This window comes from Oncorhynchus keta, chromosome 15 (assembly GCF_023373465.1).
Source record: "Oncorhynchus keta strain PuntledgeMale-10-30-2019 chromosome 15, Oket_V2, whole genome shotgun sequence".
Classification (NCBI taxonomy): Eukaryota; Metazoa; Chordata; class Actinopteri; order Salmoniformes; family Salmonidae; genus Oncorhynchus; species Oncorhynchus keta.
The window spans coordinates 18,638,763-18,658,899 of record NC_068435.1 but is presented as its reverse complement, the minus strand read 5'-3'; the positions used below and the strand labels follow the sequence as shown (position 1 = coordinate 18,658,899).

The 20,137-nt window shown below is 44.1% G+C and overlaps 1 protein-coding gene across 1 annotated transcript in view; it reads right to left on the bottom strand.

Moving 5' to 3' along the window:
* Positions 1-17,683, bottom strand: part of LOC118394579 (xenotropic and polytropic retrovirus receptor 1 homolog) — a 48,477-nt gene extending 30,794 nt beyond the window's left edge. The window contains exons 1-2 of the mRNA XM_035787884.2: positions 17,162-17,683; positions 5,101-5,152 (exon numbers count right to left, since the gene is read on the bottom strand). Coding sequence (XP_035643777.1) covers positions 5,101-5,152; positions 17,162-17,230 — 121 coding nt within the window. The 5' untranslated portion in view covers positions 17,231-17,683. The remainder of the gene's footprint in view (positions 1-5,100; positions 5,153-17,161) is intronic.
* Positions 17,684-20,137: the final 2,454 nt, after the last annotated feature.

Below are 20,137 nucleotides of genomic sequence, written 5' to 3'. Positions count from 1 at the left end.
CAACCTGCCGTTGATACAATTCCAATGGAGTTTCCCCATTTCCTTAAAAGAATAGTGAATCTACTCAATGCTAAAGTGGTGACATTATGAACTGCATGTTACATGATTTCACTGCATAGTTTGTGATCTTGTGAACAGTGCAGATTCAGATTTAATATCAGATTAACGTTGAGACAAAGCTTAATTCATTCAGCCCTTCTTGTTTATTAGTGACTTATATGCTTCCGCACAAACACTTCTGCCTTCTTATCCACAGCCATAGACAGACACATCTTTAAGTTGTAACTAAGAAGGTAAACTGAACAAGTGTTATACTGATTTTGTATTTATAGAGGATATACAGTGCCTTCGGAAAGTATTCAGCCCCTTGACTTTTTCAACTTTGTTACGTTGCAGCCTTATTCTAAAATGGCTTTTTAAAATTTTATCCACACACAATATCCCATAATAACAAAGCAAAAACAGGTAGATTTTTTTTGCAAATGTATTAAAAATAAAAACAGAAATACCTTATTTTCAAGTATCCAGGCCCTTTGCTATGAGACTCGAAATTGAGCTCAGGTGCATCCTGTTTCCATCGATCATCCTTGAGATGTTTCTACAACTTGATTGGAGACCACCTGTGGTAAAGTCAGTTGATTTGACATGATTTGGAAAGGCACACCTGTCAAAGGTCCCACAGTTGACAGTGCATGTCAGAGCAAAAACCAAGCCCCGAGGTCGAAGGAATTGTCCGTAGAGTTCTGAGACAGGATTATGTCGAGGCACAGATCTTGGGAAGGGTACCAAATAATATCTGCAGCATTGAAGATCCCCAAGAATACAGTAGTCTCCATAATTCTTAAATGGAAGAAGTTTGGAACCGCCAAGACTCTTTCTAGAGCTGGTCGCCCGGACAAACTGAGCAATCGGGGGAGGTGACCAAGAACCTGATGGTCACTCTGACAGAGCTCTAGAGTTCCTCTGTGGAAATGGGAGAACCTTTCAGAAGGACAACCATCTCTGCAGCACTCCACCAATCAGGTCTTTATGGTAGAGTGGCCAGACGGAAGCCACTCCTCAGTGAAAGGCACATAACAGCCTGCTTGGAGTTTGCCAAAAGGCACCTGAAGACTCTCAGACCATGGGAAACCCGATTCACAAGACTTTCTGGTCTGATGAAACCAAGATTGAACTCTTTGGTCTAAATGCCAAGCGTCACATCTGGAGGAAACCTGGCGCCATCCCTACGGTGAAGCATGGTGGTGGCAGCATCATGCTGTGGGGATGTTTTTCAGCAGCAGGGACTGGGAGTCTCGTCAGGATCGAGGGAAAGATGAATGGAGCAAAGTAGAGAGATTTCCTTGATGAAAACCTGCTCCAGAGCTCTCAAGACCTCAGACTGGGGTGAAGGTTCACCTTCCAACAGGACAACGACCCTAAGCACACAGACAAAACAACACAGGAGTGGCTTCGGGACAAGTCTCTGAATATCCTTGAGTGGCCCAGCCACAGCCTGGACTTGAACCCAATCAAACATATCTGGAGACCCGAAAATAACTGTGCAATAACACTCCCCATCCAACCTGAGAGCTTGAGAGGATCTGCAGAGAAGAATGGGAGAAACTCCCAAATACAGGTGTGCCAAGCTTGTAGCATCAAGGCTGTAATCATTGTCAAAGGTGCTTCAACAAAGTACTGATCAAAGGGTCTGAATACATATGTAAATGTGATATTTCAGTTTTATATTTCATTTTTTTAAACCTGTTTTTGATTTGTCATTGTAGGGTATTGTGTGTAGATTAATGAATGGGGGAAAAAACAAAAAATAAAAGTAATGTAACAAAATGTGGAAAAAGTCAAAGGGTCTGAATACTTTCCGAATGCACTGTATAGTTGCTTTTTGGTGGTTATCATGTAAACCAATTTAAGAACAAATGTTCTTAAATAATGTAAATTTTTATATTTAGTTACGAAATCATAATTTAGAGTATCTGTTAATCCTTTGGAGCACAATTTGTGAAAAAAAAAGGTCTGTTTTTCATTCCACCTGTATCGGCAGATATATCGTTAACTTTCGCATCCCTAAAATCAGTATCGGAATCAAAAATCCCATATCAGTCAGGCTCATGTCTATCTATCTATCGCACACACACATAATATTTGAACCGTTTCAAATACTTTTGAGCATTTGCTTTCGCCTGCCTGTTGTGCCAGGTATTGTGCTAACATATTTGAAATGTTTTAAAATTGTATTTGAACCCAGGTTTGATACAGAGATATACACAGGTTTAGTAAACCCATTCTCTTTTGAGAGAAGCTACCCTGTACAATCCTCCACCTACATGTCTGCTTGAGATCCTTCCAACTTTGCCTAGCCTAACGCCTATGTCTAACTTCAGGCTCATCTGAGGGTTGCTACCCTAATGAGCATAGTTACACTATACAATCCTCCACCTATATGTCTATACTGCGGTTCCCACCAGTGGTTCAGAGTAGCCTCTGTTGCTAGTCAAACGTAACAAGTTGGATTCAGTCTCCAAGCACACAATGCCATGCAGAAACACCACAGGGAACTCTTAAAAGGGACATGAGGTGTTTCACTGAGAATCCCGCTGTAGAAACAGATCAGCCTTCCAATGAAACTGAAAGCGGCTATGACTTAGCCAGCGACACTAGAAAAAGGCATGAGCAATGCATTGTCATTCTCCTCGCTGTTAGACCAATGGCCAGAAGCTCCATTTAGAGGGAGGGGTATTTGATAAGATGTGATTATTGTGCACGTCGTTTTCTCTCCCAAGCTCAACACTCTTTTCCTCCTCTCGTTCTTTCTCAGTTTTTTTCACTTGCTCATCTCTCCTAGAGGATTGACTTTGTTCTTGCATTGATTTCTGCAGAATTAGTTTGATACTGAAAGGCTAAGGGTTAGCTACAGTGGGGCAAAAAAGTATTTAGTCAGCCACCAATTGTGCAAGTTCTCCCACTTAAAAATATGAGAGGCCTGTAATTTTCTTCATAGGTACACTTCAACTATGACAGACAAAATGAGAAGGGAAAAAAAATCCTACAATGTGATTCTGTTTTTTTTGTGTTTTTTGTGTTTGAATTTGACCCCTTTTTCTCCCCAATTTCGTGGTATCCAATTGTTGTAGTAGCTACTATCTTGTCTCATCGCTACAACTCCCGTACGGGCTCAGGAGAGACGAAGGTTGAAAGTCATGCGTCCTCCGATACACAACCCAACCAAGACGCACTGCTTCTTAACACAGTGCGCATCCAACCCGGAAGCCAGCCGCACCAATGCGCCGGAGGAAGCACTGTGCACCTGGCCACCTTGGCTAGCGCACACTGCGCCCAGCCCGCCACAGGAGTCGCTGGTGCGCGATGAGACAAGGACACCCCTACCGACCAAGCCCTCCCTAACCCGGGCGGCCCCACGGACCTCCCGGTCGCGGCCGATTACGACAGAGACTGGGCGCGAACCCAGGGACTCTGATGGCACAGCTGGCGCTGCAGTACAGCGCCCTTAACCACTGCGCCAACCAGGAGGCCTCATTGTAGGATTTTTAATGAATTTATTTGCAAATTATGGTGGAAAATAAGTATTTGGTCACCTACAAACAAGCAAGATTTCTGGCTCTCACAGACCTGTAACTTCTTCTTTAAGAGGCTCCTCTGTCCTCCACTCGTTACCTGTAGTAATGGCCCCTGTTTGAACTTGTTATCAGTATAAAAGACACCTGTCCACAACCTCAAACAGTCACACTCCAAACTCCACTATGGCCAAGACCAAAGAGCTGTCCAAGGACACCAGAAACAAAATTGTAGACCTGCACCAGGCTGGGAAGACTGAATCTGCAATAGGTAAGCAGCTTGTTTTGAAGAAATCAACTGTGGGAGCAATTATTAGGAAATGGAAGACATACAAGACCACTGATAATCTCCCTCGATCTGGGGCTCCACGCAAGATCTCACCCCGTGGGGTCAAAATGATCACAAGAACGGTGAGCAAAAATTCCAGAACCACACGGGGGTTCACACCTATTGAATGACCTGCAGAGAGCTGGGACCAAAGTAACAAAGCCTACCATCAGTAACACACTACGCAGCCAGGGACTCAAATCCTGCAGTGCCAGACGTGTCCCCCTGCTTAAGCCAGTACATGTCCAGGCCCGTCTGAAGTTTGTTAGAGAGCATTTGGATGATCCAGAAGAAGTTTGGGAGAATGTTATATGGTCAGATGAAACCAAAATATAATGAAACTCGTGTTTGGAGGACAAAGAATGCTGAGTTGCATCCAAAGAACACCATACCTACTGTGAAGCATGGGGGTGGAAACATCATGCATTGGGGCTGTTTTTCTGCAAAGGGACCAGGACGACTGATCCGTGTAAAGGAAAGAATGAATGGGGCCATGTATCGTGAGATTTTGAGTGAAACCCACCTTCCATCAGCAAGGGCATTGAAGATGAAACGTGGCTGGGTCTTTCAGCATGACAATGATCCCAAACACACCGCCCGGGCAATGAAGGAGTGGCTTCGTAAGAAGCATTTCAAGGTCCTGGAGTGGCCTAGCCAGTCTCCAGATCTCAACCCCATAGAAAATCTTTGGAGGGAGTTGAAAGTCTGTGTTGCCCAGCAACAGCCTCAAAACATCACTGCTCTAGAGGTGATCTGCATGGAGGAATGGGCCAAAATACCAGCAACAGTGTGTGAAAACCTTGTGAAGACTTACAGAAAACGTTTGACCTCTGTCATTGCCAACAAAGAGTATATAACAAAGTATTGAGATAAACTTTTGTTATTGACCAAATACTTATTTTCCACCATAATTTGCAAATAAATTCATAAAGAAAGCCTACAATGTGATTTTCTGGATTTTTTTCCCCCTTCTCATTTTGTCTGTTATAGTTGAAGTGTACCCATGATGAAAATTACAGGCCTCTCTCATCTTTTTAAGTGGGAGAACTTGCACAATTGGTGGCTGACTAAATACTTTTTTGCCCCACTGTAATAGTAGAATTGGCGAGATGTGGGGGGTGGGGTGACAGGCCCTAATAGTGTGCAGAATGCACGTACGTACACACACACACACACACACACACACACATCTTATTTTACCTTCGATAGAGGGAGCCTGGTCCTGGGCAGAATACAGCATATCCTTGAAAGCCTGCAGAGCAAAGAGAGAAAAACAAGAGAAAGGGGTCAAAATAAAGTCACTGACCTAACTAATGGGATGACACATTTATAAAATGAACTGCAGACATTGTGTTGTGTTCGACGCAACATCACTTGTGTTTCGACACTTGGACTCCTTCAATAATGCAGCAATACACCAAGTATTCACACACATGTAAGCCAACAGCTCAACGTGGTAGAGCAGCACATGATGTAGTATAGTGTATGAGTCAGCAGCTGCCACTGCTTAAAAGGGATATACTTCCAGTATTTGCTCTAATCTAGCGCTAATGTTAGCTAGGCCTGGGTTTAAGGTTAAGGGTTGGGTAACATGCTAGCTAAGTATTAAGTAGTTGCAAAGTTACTAATTAGCTAAAATGCTAAAGTTCTCCATGATGTGATTCGAACATTCAACATTTGGGTTGCTGGACCTTTATACGCTAGGGATGGGAACTGCCAGAGACCTCAGGATATAATATTATCACGATACTTAGGTGCTGATACGACATGTATTGCAATTCTCACGATTCTATATGTATTGCGAAGCGATACTGTGATTTCATAGCGATTCGATGTTCCAAACATATATTCGTCACCATGCCTGCTGCTGAGAGACAAGAGGGAAAAAAGTTGTTTTGATCAGTCATGGAAATAAAAGTGGTAAAAACATGTTGGCCTACCACATAAAAGCAGATGGAGAACAAGTTATAGAAGGACAATTACTAGAGTTTCAGCGCAGGTACAGACAGCTAGCACAAACAGAATATTCCAATATGGTCAAAAATAATATTAATATACAGTATATTGTCAAAAATAGTATCCTGATATGTTAACTATTGATTTCACCCATTAGTACTATACATGGCTTCTTGCATTTCTTAATAGGCAAGCTAAAAAGCCAGGCCAAATCAGTGAGTTCAGCCCCTCTTTAACATGGGCACCCAGATTATTGTACCACTGACTAGCTAAAACAGCCAGGGAATTTCTGCCCAGGAGCAAGCAGGCAAGCAGGCGGCCAGGCAGACGTTTCATAGTAAACCCTTTCCAACCTATAAGGGAAGCTACACTGTACAATACTCTTTCAGCATGTTGGTATACAGACAGACAGAAGGCCAGACAGGACAGCCAGCCAGCCAGAGGAAGCAGCAGAAAGTTGAGGGATAAAACAGGTCATGATATTCGGGGGTGTGTGTAAATATAACAATAGAGAAGAAGGGTGAAAAGGGGCAAGTGTTCCGTCCTGGCTGTCCTTGAGAGAATGCCAAGAGTGTGCAGAGCTGCCATCATGGCAAAGGGTGGCTACTTTAAAGAATACTAAATATATTTTGATTTGTTTAACACCTTTTTGGTTACTACATGATGACAAATTACCATGCATTCAGCTCAAATGTATTAGTTTAGGAAATCTGTTGCCAAGTATTCCCACAATGTGATCATCTAAATGTAATCAAGGAATGACATTTTTTTCATTTTCAAATACAACTCATTGGGATTAGTTGTGGTTAATTTGCACTGCACAAATTATAATAATTATTTTCCAGCCCCCCGACCATCCAGCCTCTGCTGAATTTAGTTGACTACCCCTGCTATACAGTCGCTCTCTGTGCCCCAGAGTAGAGAACAAGAAGTCACTTATTATTGGGGGAAAGCAAGCGAGTCTGAGGACAATGAAAGTCCTCTGTGCCAATAGAGCTGCATGGTCAAGGTCACTCATGCTCTGATGAATGAGTGGATTCAGTAGATTTACAAACAAGAGCAACGAATGAAGAGAAATTAACAAATGATTGGGAAAGAAGTCTAGTGTCCTGGAAGATAACACATTGGTAATAGGGATGCATTATATATATATATATATATATATATATATATATATATATATATATATATATATCGGTGAGAATATCATAATCGGACAATATTAGACAAAAATGACGACATTGACAACGCCGATGTCGAAAACCGATGTCAAAGCTGAAGTGTATATGTGACAGGTTAAAGGAAATATTCTTAGCCTGTTATACATTAAAAAGTACAGTGCCTTGCAAAAGTATTCGGCCCCCTTGCACCTTGCGACCTTTTGCCACATTTCAGGCTTCAAACATAAAGATATAAAACTGTATATTTTTGTGAAGATTCAACAACAAGTGGGACACAATCATGAAGTGGAGCGACATTTATTGGATATTTCAAACTGTTTTAACAAATCAAAAACTGAAAAATTGGGCGTGCAAAATTATTCAGCCCCTTTACTTTCAGTGCAGCAAACTCTCTCCAGAAGTTCAGTGAGGATCTCTGAATGATCCAATGTTGACCTAAATGACTAATGATGATGATAAATACAATCCACCTGTGTGTAATCAAGTCTCCGTATAAATGCACCTGCACTGTGATCGTCTCAGAGGTCCGTTAAAAGCGCAGAGAGCATCATGAAGAACAAGGAACTGTACTGTACTGATACTGTTGTGAAGAAGTTTAAAGCCGGATTTGGATACGAAAAGATTTCCCAAGCTTTAAACATCCCAAGGAGCACTGTGCAAGTGATAATATTGAAATGGAAGGAGTATCAGACCACTGCAAATCTACCAAGAACTGGCCGTCCTTCTAAACTTTCAGCTCATACAAGGAGAAGACTGATCAGAGATGCAGCCAAGAGGCCCATGATCACTCTGGATGAACTGCAGAGATCTACAGCTGAGGTGGGAGACTCTATCCATAGGACAACAATCAGTCGTATATTGCACAAATCTGGCCTTTATGGAAGAGTGGCAAGAAGAAAGCCATTTCTTAAAGATATCCATAAAAAGTGTTGTTTAAAGTTTGCCACAAGCCACCTGGGAGACACACCAAACATATGGAAGAAGGTGCTCTGGTCAGATGAAACCAAAATTGAACTTTTTGGCAACAATGCAAAACGTTATGTTTGGCGTAAAAGCAACACCCTGAACACACCATTCCCACTGTCAAACATGGTGGTGGCAGCATCATGGTTTGGGCCTGCTTTTCTTCAGCAGGGACAGGGAAGATGGTTAAAATTGATGGGAAGATGGATGGAGCCAAATACAGGACCATTCTGGAAGAAAACCTGATGGAGTCTGCAAAAGACCTGAGACTGGGACGGAGATTTGTCTTCCAACAAGACAATGATCCAAAACATAAAGCAAAATCTACAATGGAATGGTTCAAAAATAAACATATCCAGGTGTTAGAATGGCCAAGTCAAAGTCCAGACCTGAATCCAATCGAGAATCTGTGGAAAGAACTGAAAACTGCTGTTCACAAATGCTCTCCATCCAACCTCACTGAGCTCGAGCTGTTTTGCAAGGAGTAATGGGAAAAAATGTCAGTCTCTCGATGTGCAAAACTGATAGAGACATACCCCAAGCGACTTACAGCTGTAATCGCAGCAAAAGGTGGCGCTACGAAGTATTAACTTAAGGGGGCTGAATAATTTTGCACGCCCAATTTTTCAGTTTTTGATTTGTTAAAAAAGTTTGAAATATCCAATAAATATTGTTCCACTTCATGATTGTGTCCCACTTGTTGTTGATTCTTCACAAAAATATACAGTTTTATATCTTTATGTTTGAAGCCTGAAATGTGGCAAAAGGTCGCAAAGTTCAAGGGGGCCGAATACTTTCGCAAGGCACTGTATGTCGATTGTGAATGAACATGTGCGTTGTTAATAAGATATTTTGCTGTGTTATTTGTAGAATGGGTTTTCTGTTGTTTTGTAATGTGTTACTTTTGTGAAATGTTTGAACTAAAAGTTGAATTGAGAATAAAACACCGCATCACTCTCGTGATTATTTCTCCCCTGTTTTCAGGGGCGTAACATATACCTATATAACATAGGTCGGTGACGTAATGACGCCACGAAAAATACAGCGCTACATGTGCAACACAGCATTCCTAACCTGGCCCACAATATCTGCTGTGTGGATCTATTTTGACGTTTCAAAGGAAGATAACAGAAAGGCCATATGCAACGTTTGTACTGCTATTATTTCCCGAGGGGAGAAAGTGAAATCTTTCAATACCACAAACCTAATTACTCATTTGAACGTGCATCACCCCCAGACGTTCAGCGACTATGTCTATGGTGTAGCGTAGCTGGCTTGTTAGCTAAGGTCTTCTGTGAGGCGCTGGTTGCGTTCCAGCCCATCTTTACACAGTTGGACTGTGCATATCATAACACTGCTATATCATTAATGTGGTTCTTGAGATGTTAAAACACTACTCCAGGCATTGTGAGAATTTGCACAGTGCGACGGGCTGGAACGTGACCAGTATCTTACTCTTCCCTGGAGCTGAGCCAGTCAAGCATTACATTTACATTTACATCATTTAAGTCATTTAGCAGACGCTCTTATCCAGAGCGACTTACAAATTGGTGCATTCACCTTATGACATCCAGTGGAACAGCCACTTTACAATAGTGCATCTAAATCTTTTAGGGGGGTTAAAAGGATTACTTATCCTATCCTAGGTATTCCTTAATGAGGTGGGGTTTCAGGTGTCTCCGGAAGGTGGTGATTGACTCCGCTGTCCTGGCGTCGTGAGGGAGTTTGTTCCACCATTGGGGGGCCAGAGCAGCGAACAGTTTTGACTGGGCGGAGCGGGAACTGTACTTCCTCAGTGGTAGGGAGGCGAGCAGGCCAGAGGTGGATGAACGCAGTGCCCTTGTTTGGGTGTAGGGCCTGATCAGAGCCTGGAGGTACTGAGGTGCCGTTCCCCTCACAGCTCCGTAGGCAAGCACCATGGTCTTGTAGCGGATGCGAGCTTCAACTGGAAGCCAGTGGAGAGAGCGGAGGAGCGGGGTGACGTGAGAGAACTTGGGAAGGTTGAACACCAGACGGGCTGCGGCGTTCTGGATGAGTTGTAGGGGTTTAATGGCACAGGCAGGGAGCCCAGCCAACAGCGAGTTGCAGTAATCCAGACGGGAGATGACAAGTGCCTGGATTAGGACCTGCGCCGCTTCCTGTGTGAGGCAGGGTCGTACTCTGCGGATGTTGTAGAGCATGAACCTACAGGAACGGGCCACCGCCTTGATGTTAGTTGAGAACGACAGAGTGTTGTCCAGGATCACGCCAAGGTTCTTAGCGCTCTGGGAGGAGGACACAATGGAGTTGTCAACCGTGATGGCGAGATCATGGAACGGGCAGTCCTTCCCCGGGAGGAAGAGCAGCTCCGTCTTGCCGAGGTTCAGCTTGAGGTGGTGATCCGTCATCCACACTGATATGTCTGCCAGACATGCAGAGATGCGATTCGCCACCTGGTCATCAGAAGGGGGAAAGGAGAAGATTAATTGTGTGTCGTCTGCATAGCAATGATAGGAGAGACCATGTGAGGTTATGACAGAGCCAAGTGACTTGGTGTATAGCGAGAATAGGAGAGGGCCTAGAACAGAGCCCTGGGGGACACCAGTGGTGAGAGCGCGTGGTGAGGAGACAGATTCTCGCCACGCCACCTGGTAGGAGCGACCTGTCAGGTAGGACGCAATCCAAGCGTGGGCCGCGCCGGAGATGCCCAACTCGGAGAGGGTGGAGAGGAGGATCTGATGGTTCACAGTATCGAAGGCAGCCGATAGGTCTAGAAGGATGAGAGCAGAGGAGAGAGAGTTAGCTTTAGCAGTGCAGAGCGCCTCCGTGATACAGAGAAGAGCAGTCTCAGTTGAATGACTAGTCTTGAAACCTGACTGATTTGGATCAAGAAGGTCATTCTGAGAGAGATAGCGGGAGAGCTGGCCAAGGACGGCGGCACGTTCAAGAGTTTTGGAGAGAAAAGAAAGAAGGGATACTGGTCTGTAGTTGTTGACATCGGAGGGATCGAGTGTAGGTTTTTTCAGAAGGGTGCAACTCTCGCTCTCTTGAAGACGGAAGGGACGTAGCCAGCGGTCAGGGATGAGTTGATGAGCGAGGTGAGGTAAGGGAGAAGGTCTCCGGAAATGGTCTGGAGAAGAGAGGAGGGGATAGGGTCAAGCGGGCAGGTTGTTGGGCGGCCGGCCGTCACAAGACGCAAGATTTCATCTGGAGAGAGAGGGAGAAAGAGGTCAGAGCACAGGGTAGGGCAGTGTGAGCAGAACCAGCGGTGTCGTTTGACTTAGCAAACGAGGATCGGATGTCGTCGACCTTCTTTTCAAAATGGTTGACGAAGTCATCTGCAGAGAGGGAGGGGGGATTCAGGAGGGAGGAGAAGGTGGCAAAGAGCTTCCTAGGGTTAGAGGCAGATGCTTGGAATTTAGAGTGGTAGAAAGTGGCTTTAGCAGCAGAGACAGAGGAGGAAAATGTAGAGAGGAGGGAGTGAAAGGATGCCAGGTCCGCAGGGAGGCGAGTTTTCCTCCATTTCCGCTCGGCTGCCCGGAGCCCTGTTCTGTGAGCTCGCAATGAGTCGTCGAGCCACGGAGCGGGAGGGGAGGACCGAGCCGGCCTGGAGGATAGGGGACATAGAGAGTCAAAGGATGCAGAAAGGGAGGAGAGGAGGGTTGAGGAGGCAGAATCAGGAGATAGGTTGGAGAAGGTTTGAGCAGAGGGAAGAGATGATAGGATGGAAGAGGAGAGAGTAGCGGTGGGGAGAGAGCGAAGGTTGGGACGGCGCGATACCATCCGAGTAGGGGCAGTGTGGGAAGTGTTGGATGAGAGCGAGAGGGAAAAGGATACAAGGTAGTGGTCGGAGACTTGGAGGGGAGTTGCAAAGAGGTTAGTGGAAGAACAGCATCTAGTAAAGATGAGGTCGAGCGTATTGCCTGCCTTGTGAGTAGGGGGAAGGTGAGAGGGTGAGGTCAAAAGAGGAGAGGAGTGGAAAGAAGGAGGCAGAGAGGAATGAGTCAAAGGTAGACGTGGGGAGGTTAAAGTCGCCCAGAACTGTGAGAGGTGAGCCGTCCTCAGGAAAGGAGCTTATCAAGGCATCAAGCTCATTGATGAACTCTCAGAGGGAACCTGGAGGGCGATAAATGATAAGGATGTTAAGCTTGAAAGGGCTGGTAACTGTGACAGCATGGAATTCAAAGGAGGCGATAGACAGATGGGTAAGGGGAGAAAGAGAGAATGACCACTTGGGAGAGATGAGGATCCCGGTGCCACCACCCCGCTGACCAGAAGCTCTCGGGGTGTGCGAGAACACGTGGGCGGACGAGGAGAGAGCAGTAGGAGTAGCAGTGTTATCTGTGGTGATCCATGTTTCCGTCAGTGCCAAGAAGTCGAGGGACTGGAGGGAGGCATAGGCTGAGATGAACTCTGCCTTGTTGGCCGCAGATCGGCAGTTCCAGAGGCTACCGGAGACCTGGAACTCCACGTGGGTCGTGCGCGCTGGGACCACCAGATTAGGGTGGCCGCGGCCACGCGGTGTGGAGCGTTTATATGGTCTGTGCAGAGAGGAGAGAACAGGGATAGACAGACACATAGTTGACAGGCTACAGAAGAGGCTACGCTAATGCAAGGAGATTGGAATGACAAGTGGACTACACGTCTCGAATGTTCAGAAAGTTAAGCTTACGTAGCAAGAATCTTATTGACTAAAATTATTAAAATGATACAGTACTGCTGAAGTAGGCTAGCTGGCAGTGGCTGTGTTGTTGACACTACACTAATCAAGTCGTTCCGTTGAGTGTAATAGTTTCTACAGTGCAGCTATTCGGGGGCTAGCTGGCTAGCTAGCAGTGTTGATTACGTTACGTTGCGCTAAAAGAACGAGAATAGCTGGCTAGCTAACCTAGAAAATCGCTCTAGACTACACAATTATCTTTGATACAAAGACGGCTATGTAGCTAGCTATGTAGCTAGCTACGATCAAGCAAATCAAACCGTTGTGCTGTAATGAAATGAAATGAAAATGTGATACTACCTGTGGAGCGAAGCGGAATGCGACCGAGCCAGCCAGTAAGAGAAGACACTGATATGATCGTGGGACTGTCACTGTGAGAGCAAGCTAATATAAAATGGGACAATCCTCTGTTTAAATGCTCCAGTAGTTTAATTAGAAAAGTTTTTTATTTGTTTGTTTTTAACCACAGAGAAGGCCTGACGAAGACCCTTTGCGGTCAAATCTTTGCTAGTAAGTAAAACCACGGGAGAATTTAGCCCTTAGGTTAAACCGTGAGCAGGTGTTTTATTTTTTATATCTTTTATTTAAAATCAACCCTTTTTTGCACTACTTTCAAACTAGCAGAAGTGTTTCCCTAGCCTAGCTCTGTTTTAAATGGTGAATGTGAGGAACAGATAGTGTTTTTACGGAGCAGAAAACCATTTGTGGCAGAGATCGTAGGAATGATAACAGCAACAGAGACAGGAATGGCATGGTGTGCTTACAAAGATCACCAACTGTCATGCAATACTCAGCACAGAGCCTACACAGCAGGGCGCAGTGCTACTAGTGTAGCCAAAGCCTTGTTTCCCCACACTACCCACTGTGTATGTTTGTGTGTGTATGGTGTTTGTACTTGACAGAAAGGGCAACTTCCCATGCTTGAGCCTGTGTGAGTGTACACTAAGTTCATCAGCGGGTTCTAAAGCGTAAGTTTCCTAAACAAAGCAGACCACTACAGGCAAGCGATTATCCCTTCAGCCCCCCTCCCTCCTCTACCGCTGTACTCCTGTTGGCCCTTCACAGGTCTGTGGTATCTTGCTCAGGGTGTTACACATTTAGGGCCGTAATACAGGCCAAACTACAACACAAGGCCAGACAAAATCAAGGCAGTGTGGACTGTGGAGATATGGTGTCTGTTAGGCTACACTAGTAGCCTACGAGACAGAGTCTGGTTAGAATGAACGTTGAGTGACTTCTCTGACCACAACTGGCTACACATTCTCTGCCTCCAATCTCACTGCAGTTAACTGCCAAATAGGCTAATAAACTAAAAGAAATATATATATATAAGTATTTGAGTGTCATGTCACACGTATAATAGGATTAAATATATGACGCACAAGCCTAGATGAAGGAGTAGGTGGTTATTAGGCTATTAACTACTGGTGAGTTAGCCACTGCACGTCTCCAATCTGAGCTCAGAAAACAGTAAGCCATAATCAGGGTCATATTCATCAGGCACCGAACTGAAAAAAACTTACTGAAACAGGAAGGGACTACCAGAATGTATCCAATAAGAAACACTTTACAGAAGCAAACTGTTTTGCCATAATGAATATGACCCAGAAAAATCGGCTCCACAAGAGTAAAAGATACAAAAACAACCGAGGTCACTTAGACAGGCAGTGGTAATTATTCTCAACAAGAACCGTAACCACAGACACACAGACATGAATAAAGGCAGACATGAACATGGTACACAAACACACATGTACATGCACCACATGAATTCAGACAAGAATAAACAGTACAATGACAGACATAAAATGTCTGCTGCCTGCAAATGAATACAATAAGCCTCAGCCTGTTTCCCCGATGAATCTAATTTAGGCAGTACAGTGCTCTGCTCATACAGAATGTTGAGTGCAGAGTCCAGCTATCCTCTTGACCTGAGAGAGAGAGAGCAGTGACCAAATACAACACCTTTACAAGGAATTAGAATATATTCTCAGAGCGGCACGTGCATGCATTCACACACATGCATATATGTGTATGGGCGGACACATTCAAACACATACAGATAAACGCACACACACCTAGGCAGAATCTCACAAACAAGTTGTCATGAACAGGCTTAGGTCGATGTTCTCACAAACATTTTGAAAACCACTACATGAAGAGACTACACTTCCGAAAAACACTACACGAAGAGACTACACTTCTGAAAAACACTACACGAGTGATACTTCGTCCCAATGTCTTGTGTAATTCTAGCCAACTGGCAGGAGTCTGGAAAGACAAATTGTGTAATCATTGTGTGGAGAACTGACCCCGCAAGAGCCACAGAGCCATCATTCAATCTCTGTTCTAGCCCTGACCATCTCTAATCAGTAGGCTAATCCAACGGAAAAAACCTCAGCAGCACTGATGTGAAATGATTCAATTATGTGTACTGCAGTCAGAGGGAGTACTGATGTGGGGGAGTAGGAAAGGGGTGCTGCCGTTTTAGAGTACTGATGTGGGGGAGTAGGAAAGGGGCGCTGCCGTTTTAGAGTACTGATGTGGGGGAGTAGGAAAGGGGCGCTGCCGTTTTAGAGTACTGATGTGGGGGAGTAGGAAAGGGGCGCTGCCGTTTTAGAGTACTGATGTGGGGGAGTAGGATAGGGGCGCTGCCGTTTTAGAGTACTGATGTGGGGGAGTAGGAAAGGGGCGCTGCCGTTTTAAAGTACTGATGTGGGGGAGTAGGAAAGGGGCGCTGCCGTTTTAGAGTACTGATGTGGGGGAGTAGGATAGGGGCGCTGCCGTTTTAGAGTACTGATGTGGGGGAGTAGGAAAGGGGCGCTGCCGTTTTATAGTACTGATGTGGGGGAGTAGGAAAGGGGCGCTGCCGTTTTAGAGTACTGATGTGGGGGAGTAGGATAGGGCGCTGCCGTTTTAGAGTACTGATGTGGGGGAGTAGGAAAGGGGCGCTGCCGTTTTAGAGTACTGATGTGGGGGAGTAGGATAGGGGCGCTGCCGTTTTAGAGTGCTGATGTGGGGGAGTAGGAAAGGGGCGGTGCCGTTTTAGAGTGCTGATGTGGGGGGAGTAGGAAAGGGGCGGTGCCGTTTTAGAGTGCTGATGTGGGGGGAGTAGGAAAGGGGCGGTGCTGTTTTAGAGTGCTGATGTGGGGGGAGTAGGAAAGGGGCGGTGCCGTTTTAGAGTGCTGATGTGGGGGGAGTAGGAAAGGGGCGGTGCCGTTTTAGAGTGCTGATGTGGGGGGAGTAGGAAAGGGGCGGTGCTGTTTTAGAGTGCTGATGTGGGGGAGTAGGAAAGGGGCGGTGCCGTTTTAGAGTGCTGATGTGGGGGGAGTAGGAAAGGGGCACTGCTGTTTTACAGTGCTGATATGGTGGACACAACTAGACCATATTTCACACACGTGCATGATCATAATTCAAAAAGACAATGTTTATCATTGAGGAATGCAAGCTCAATAACAATTATTTTGGATCTATATGCCATAAATGTATTTGGCATGCTTACTTCATAACAAAGAAATGCTCTAGGGACCACTGGTCTGGACCCATTTTGCGCACATATTTTCCAGCAGACTGGAAGAGAGCAAGCTGACCCTTTCCAGAGCTTTTTAATTAAAAGTTAGTGTCCTTGAATTTGACTTTGTTGGTGTTGATACATGAGAGGATGGTTGCCAGCAAATATTTTCAAGGTAGCCATTTGTCCTGCGGTCTGAATTGGACCCAGCCCAGGGACTGTCAGTAAACATGACAGTGCTGGTGCAAGCAGCAGCAATGCGTAGAACTGAGGACTGCAGCAGTGATCACCTCCAAATGCAGGTGTTCATTGCAGAGCTATGTTGCTGCAATCCACACCAGTTCCATAGATTGCAGGTATATTCAATCATCTCCATCAAACAGGGGCAATGGGTTTTGTAGTTGATCCGTGCTGAAGAATGTTAGGGGATCAGTGTAATAGTGTGCACTGTATTACAGGTACTGTTTCGTTATAACGCTACTAAACAAGCTAGCTATTTGGTTGGAATTGTAGAATTGAATTGCAAGAGAGTTTTCTATCTAGGTAATGTTGGCAAAATAAGGTAGAGAATAAGAATTATGAACCATACATCTAATGTAACGTCTAGTATGGCTCGCTGAGTTACATTAGATCAAGCAATAATTGTAAAATACGGTAAATAGCTCAAACGCTTGACATTCAATGTCTAAAAAAACTGTTAATTCACTGTCACACACTGCAAACCCCATTAGATGCACCCCCCAGCAATATTAGCAGACTGTCGGCTAACCGCTAACATTAGGAGTTCATGCTATGTTATTTGTTATACTCGCTAGCTGCTTTCTAGCTGCTTTCCAGATAAACTGACATGACTTATTAATGATTACTAGCTGTGTGTGTTATAAAAACGGAGCTCTATCAAGAGTATCCCTCTCTTGGCAGTTAGCTAGCTAACGCGAGCTAGCCGTTTACCTCATACTGGATGTATTGTTTTCTCCATTCAGGGGTGATGTGCGCCGAAAGGTGCTCCGTGAATTTCATCCTTCCTCAGTGGTTCCCCTCTGGGGTTTCGACGTTGAAATACTTGTTGTCAGATGACTTTCTTTGCGATGGAGGATATCATACAGCTAGTCAGCCAGCTAAAATACAACCAGCGAGTCCGGTTTGATAGAGAATCACCACTTAGCAATGTTTGTCATCCAGATTATGACTGTGCTGCTCCGTCGAAGATCCCCTTTTCTCCGTCTCACATTATGGTCGGAGAACGTGAGTGACAGCCACGAAACATTACTTCAAGAAAATGCTCCTCTCCGCCTTTATCTTAACTAGCTACGTTGTCACTATAATAACATGTTTTTTCGCCTTTGATTATTACTTGGACTACATTGTTTCTGAGGTAACAGCCCCTACCTAGCCTCTTGTGCTGTGAGGTCGTTGAGTCGCCATCGTTGGGCAGAAAGTGACGTGGTTGTGGCGTCACTCTTCATAGAAAACACAACAGCAAGTGGATTTTAAATTCTCACCGCCCCCTTCATTTGGAAAACGGCAAGAGCATGTGCCTTCCCCACAATTTCTACTCTAAACCACTGGTTTCACAAACTAAAGTCCAAACCCTTGCCAGACGGTTAGACCTATCATACATTTGCGTTGTGGACATCAGTGTCTCCTAGAGCTCTGGCACCAAGGTCTGGCACCAAGCTGAACAGAGCTTAGACTATTCATTGGTTTTGCAACCAACATAAAAAAGGCACAAATCGTTATGTGATGTAGTCACTAGATGGCCATGTTAAAATAAGGACCAATGTAGTGATTGAGGGGAAAGAGTCAGAGTAGGACTTGAACCAAAAATCCTGCACAGGGCAAATGCACTACCACCTGTGCTAATAAGGCACAGAGAAGGCTATGCTCAGTACTTGATTTGGGCAGGAGCTCACAAGAGCCGAGGAGGCCTAAAGGCACCTCAGATGTTCTACTATTTGAGCTACTGAAAAAAAATAAGATTTAATGTGTCGCTCAGTTAAGTATAGAGTCAAGTCATCATGGAATTTTGTTAAATATATATATTTTTAAATGTAACCTTTATTTATCTAGGCAAGTCAGTTAAGAACAACCTCTGCCAAAAGAGGTTGCTCAGGCAGGTTTAACTTCAAATAAATAGATGTGCCTCCTCTTTCTAAAAATGTAATTTAACTGTATACAAGAATATTCATATGTATACATTTTTGTGTATTTTTGTTGTCTTTTGATGTCTTTCCAATATATAACTCTTATTTATTTATTTTATTATAATTTGTTTAATGTTTAATTTATATATACCCTTTTACATTTTTATATGTGTACAGTACCAGTCAAAAGTTTGGACACACCTACTCATTCAAAGGGTTTTCTTTATTTTTTACTATTTTCTACTTTGTAGAATAATAGTGAAGACATCACAACTATGAAATAACACATATGGAATCATGTAGTAACCAAAAAAGTGTTAAACAAATCTAAATATATTCTATATTTGAGATTCTTCAAAGTAGTCACCCATTGCCTTGATGACAGCTTTGCTCACTCTTAGCATTCTCTCAACCAGCTTCATGAGGTAGTCACCTGGAATGTATTTCAATTAACAGGTGTGCCTTGTTAAAAGTTCATTTGTGGAATTTCTTTCCTTCTTAATGCGTTTGAGCCAATCAGTTGTGTTGTGACAAGGTAGGGGTGGTATACAAAAGATGGTCTTTTACCAAATAGGGCTAAGTCCATATTATGACAAGAACAGCTAAAATAAGCAAAGAGAAACGACATGCCATCATTACTTTAAGATTTGAGGCTCAGTCAATCCAAAAGATTTCAAGATTCTCCAAGTGCAATCGCAAAAACCATCAAGCACTATGATGAAACTCGCTCTCATGAGGACCGCCACAGGGAAGGAAAACCCAGAGTTACCTCTGCTGCAGAGGATAAGTTCATTCGAGTTACCAGCCTCAGAAATTGCAGCCCAAATAAATGCTTCACAGAGTTCAAGTAACAGACACATCTCAACATCAACTGTTCAGAGGAGAATGTGTGAATCAGGCTTTCATGGTCAAAATACTGCAAAGGAACCAATACTAAAGAACACCAATATTAAGAAGAGACTTTCTTGGGCCAAGAAACACAAGCAATGGAAGACTATTGGAAATCTGTCCTTTGGTCTGATGAGTCCAAATTTGAGATTTTTAGTTTGAACCACCATGTCTTTGTGAGATGCAGAGTAGGTGAATGGATGATCTCCGCATGTATAGATCCCACCGTGAAGAATGGAGGAGGTGTGATGGTGTGGGGGTGCTTTGCTGGTGACACTGTCTGTGATTTATTTAGAATTCAAGGCACGCTTAACCAGCATGGCTACCACAGCATTCTGCAGCAATACACTATCCCATCTGGTTTGTGCTTAGTGGGACTATCATTTGTTTTTCAACAGGACAACGATCCAACAAACCTTCAGGCTATGTAAGGGCTATTTGACCAAGAAGGAGAGTGATGGCGTGCTGAATCAGATGACCTGGCCTCCACCCAATTGAGATGGTTTGTGATGAGTTGGACCGCAGAGTGAAAGAAAAGCAGCCAACAAGTGCTCAGCATATGTGGGAACTGTTTCAACACTGTTGGAAAAACATTCCAGGTGAAGCTGGTTGAGAGAATTCCAAGAGTGTGCAAAGCTGTCAACAAGGCAAAGGGTGCCTATTTTGAAGAATCTCAAATAAAATATATATTTAGATTTGTTTAACACTTTTTTGGTTACTACATGATTCCATATGTGTTATTTCATAGTTGTGATGTCTTCACTATTATTCTACAATGTAGAAAATAGTAAAAATAAAGAAAACCCTTTAATGAGTAGGTGTGTCCAAACTTTTGACTGGTACTGTACACATATAAAAAAATAAAAAATAATGTCATTGTCTATAAGTGTTCTGT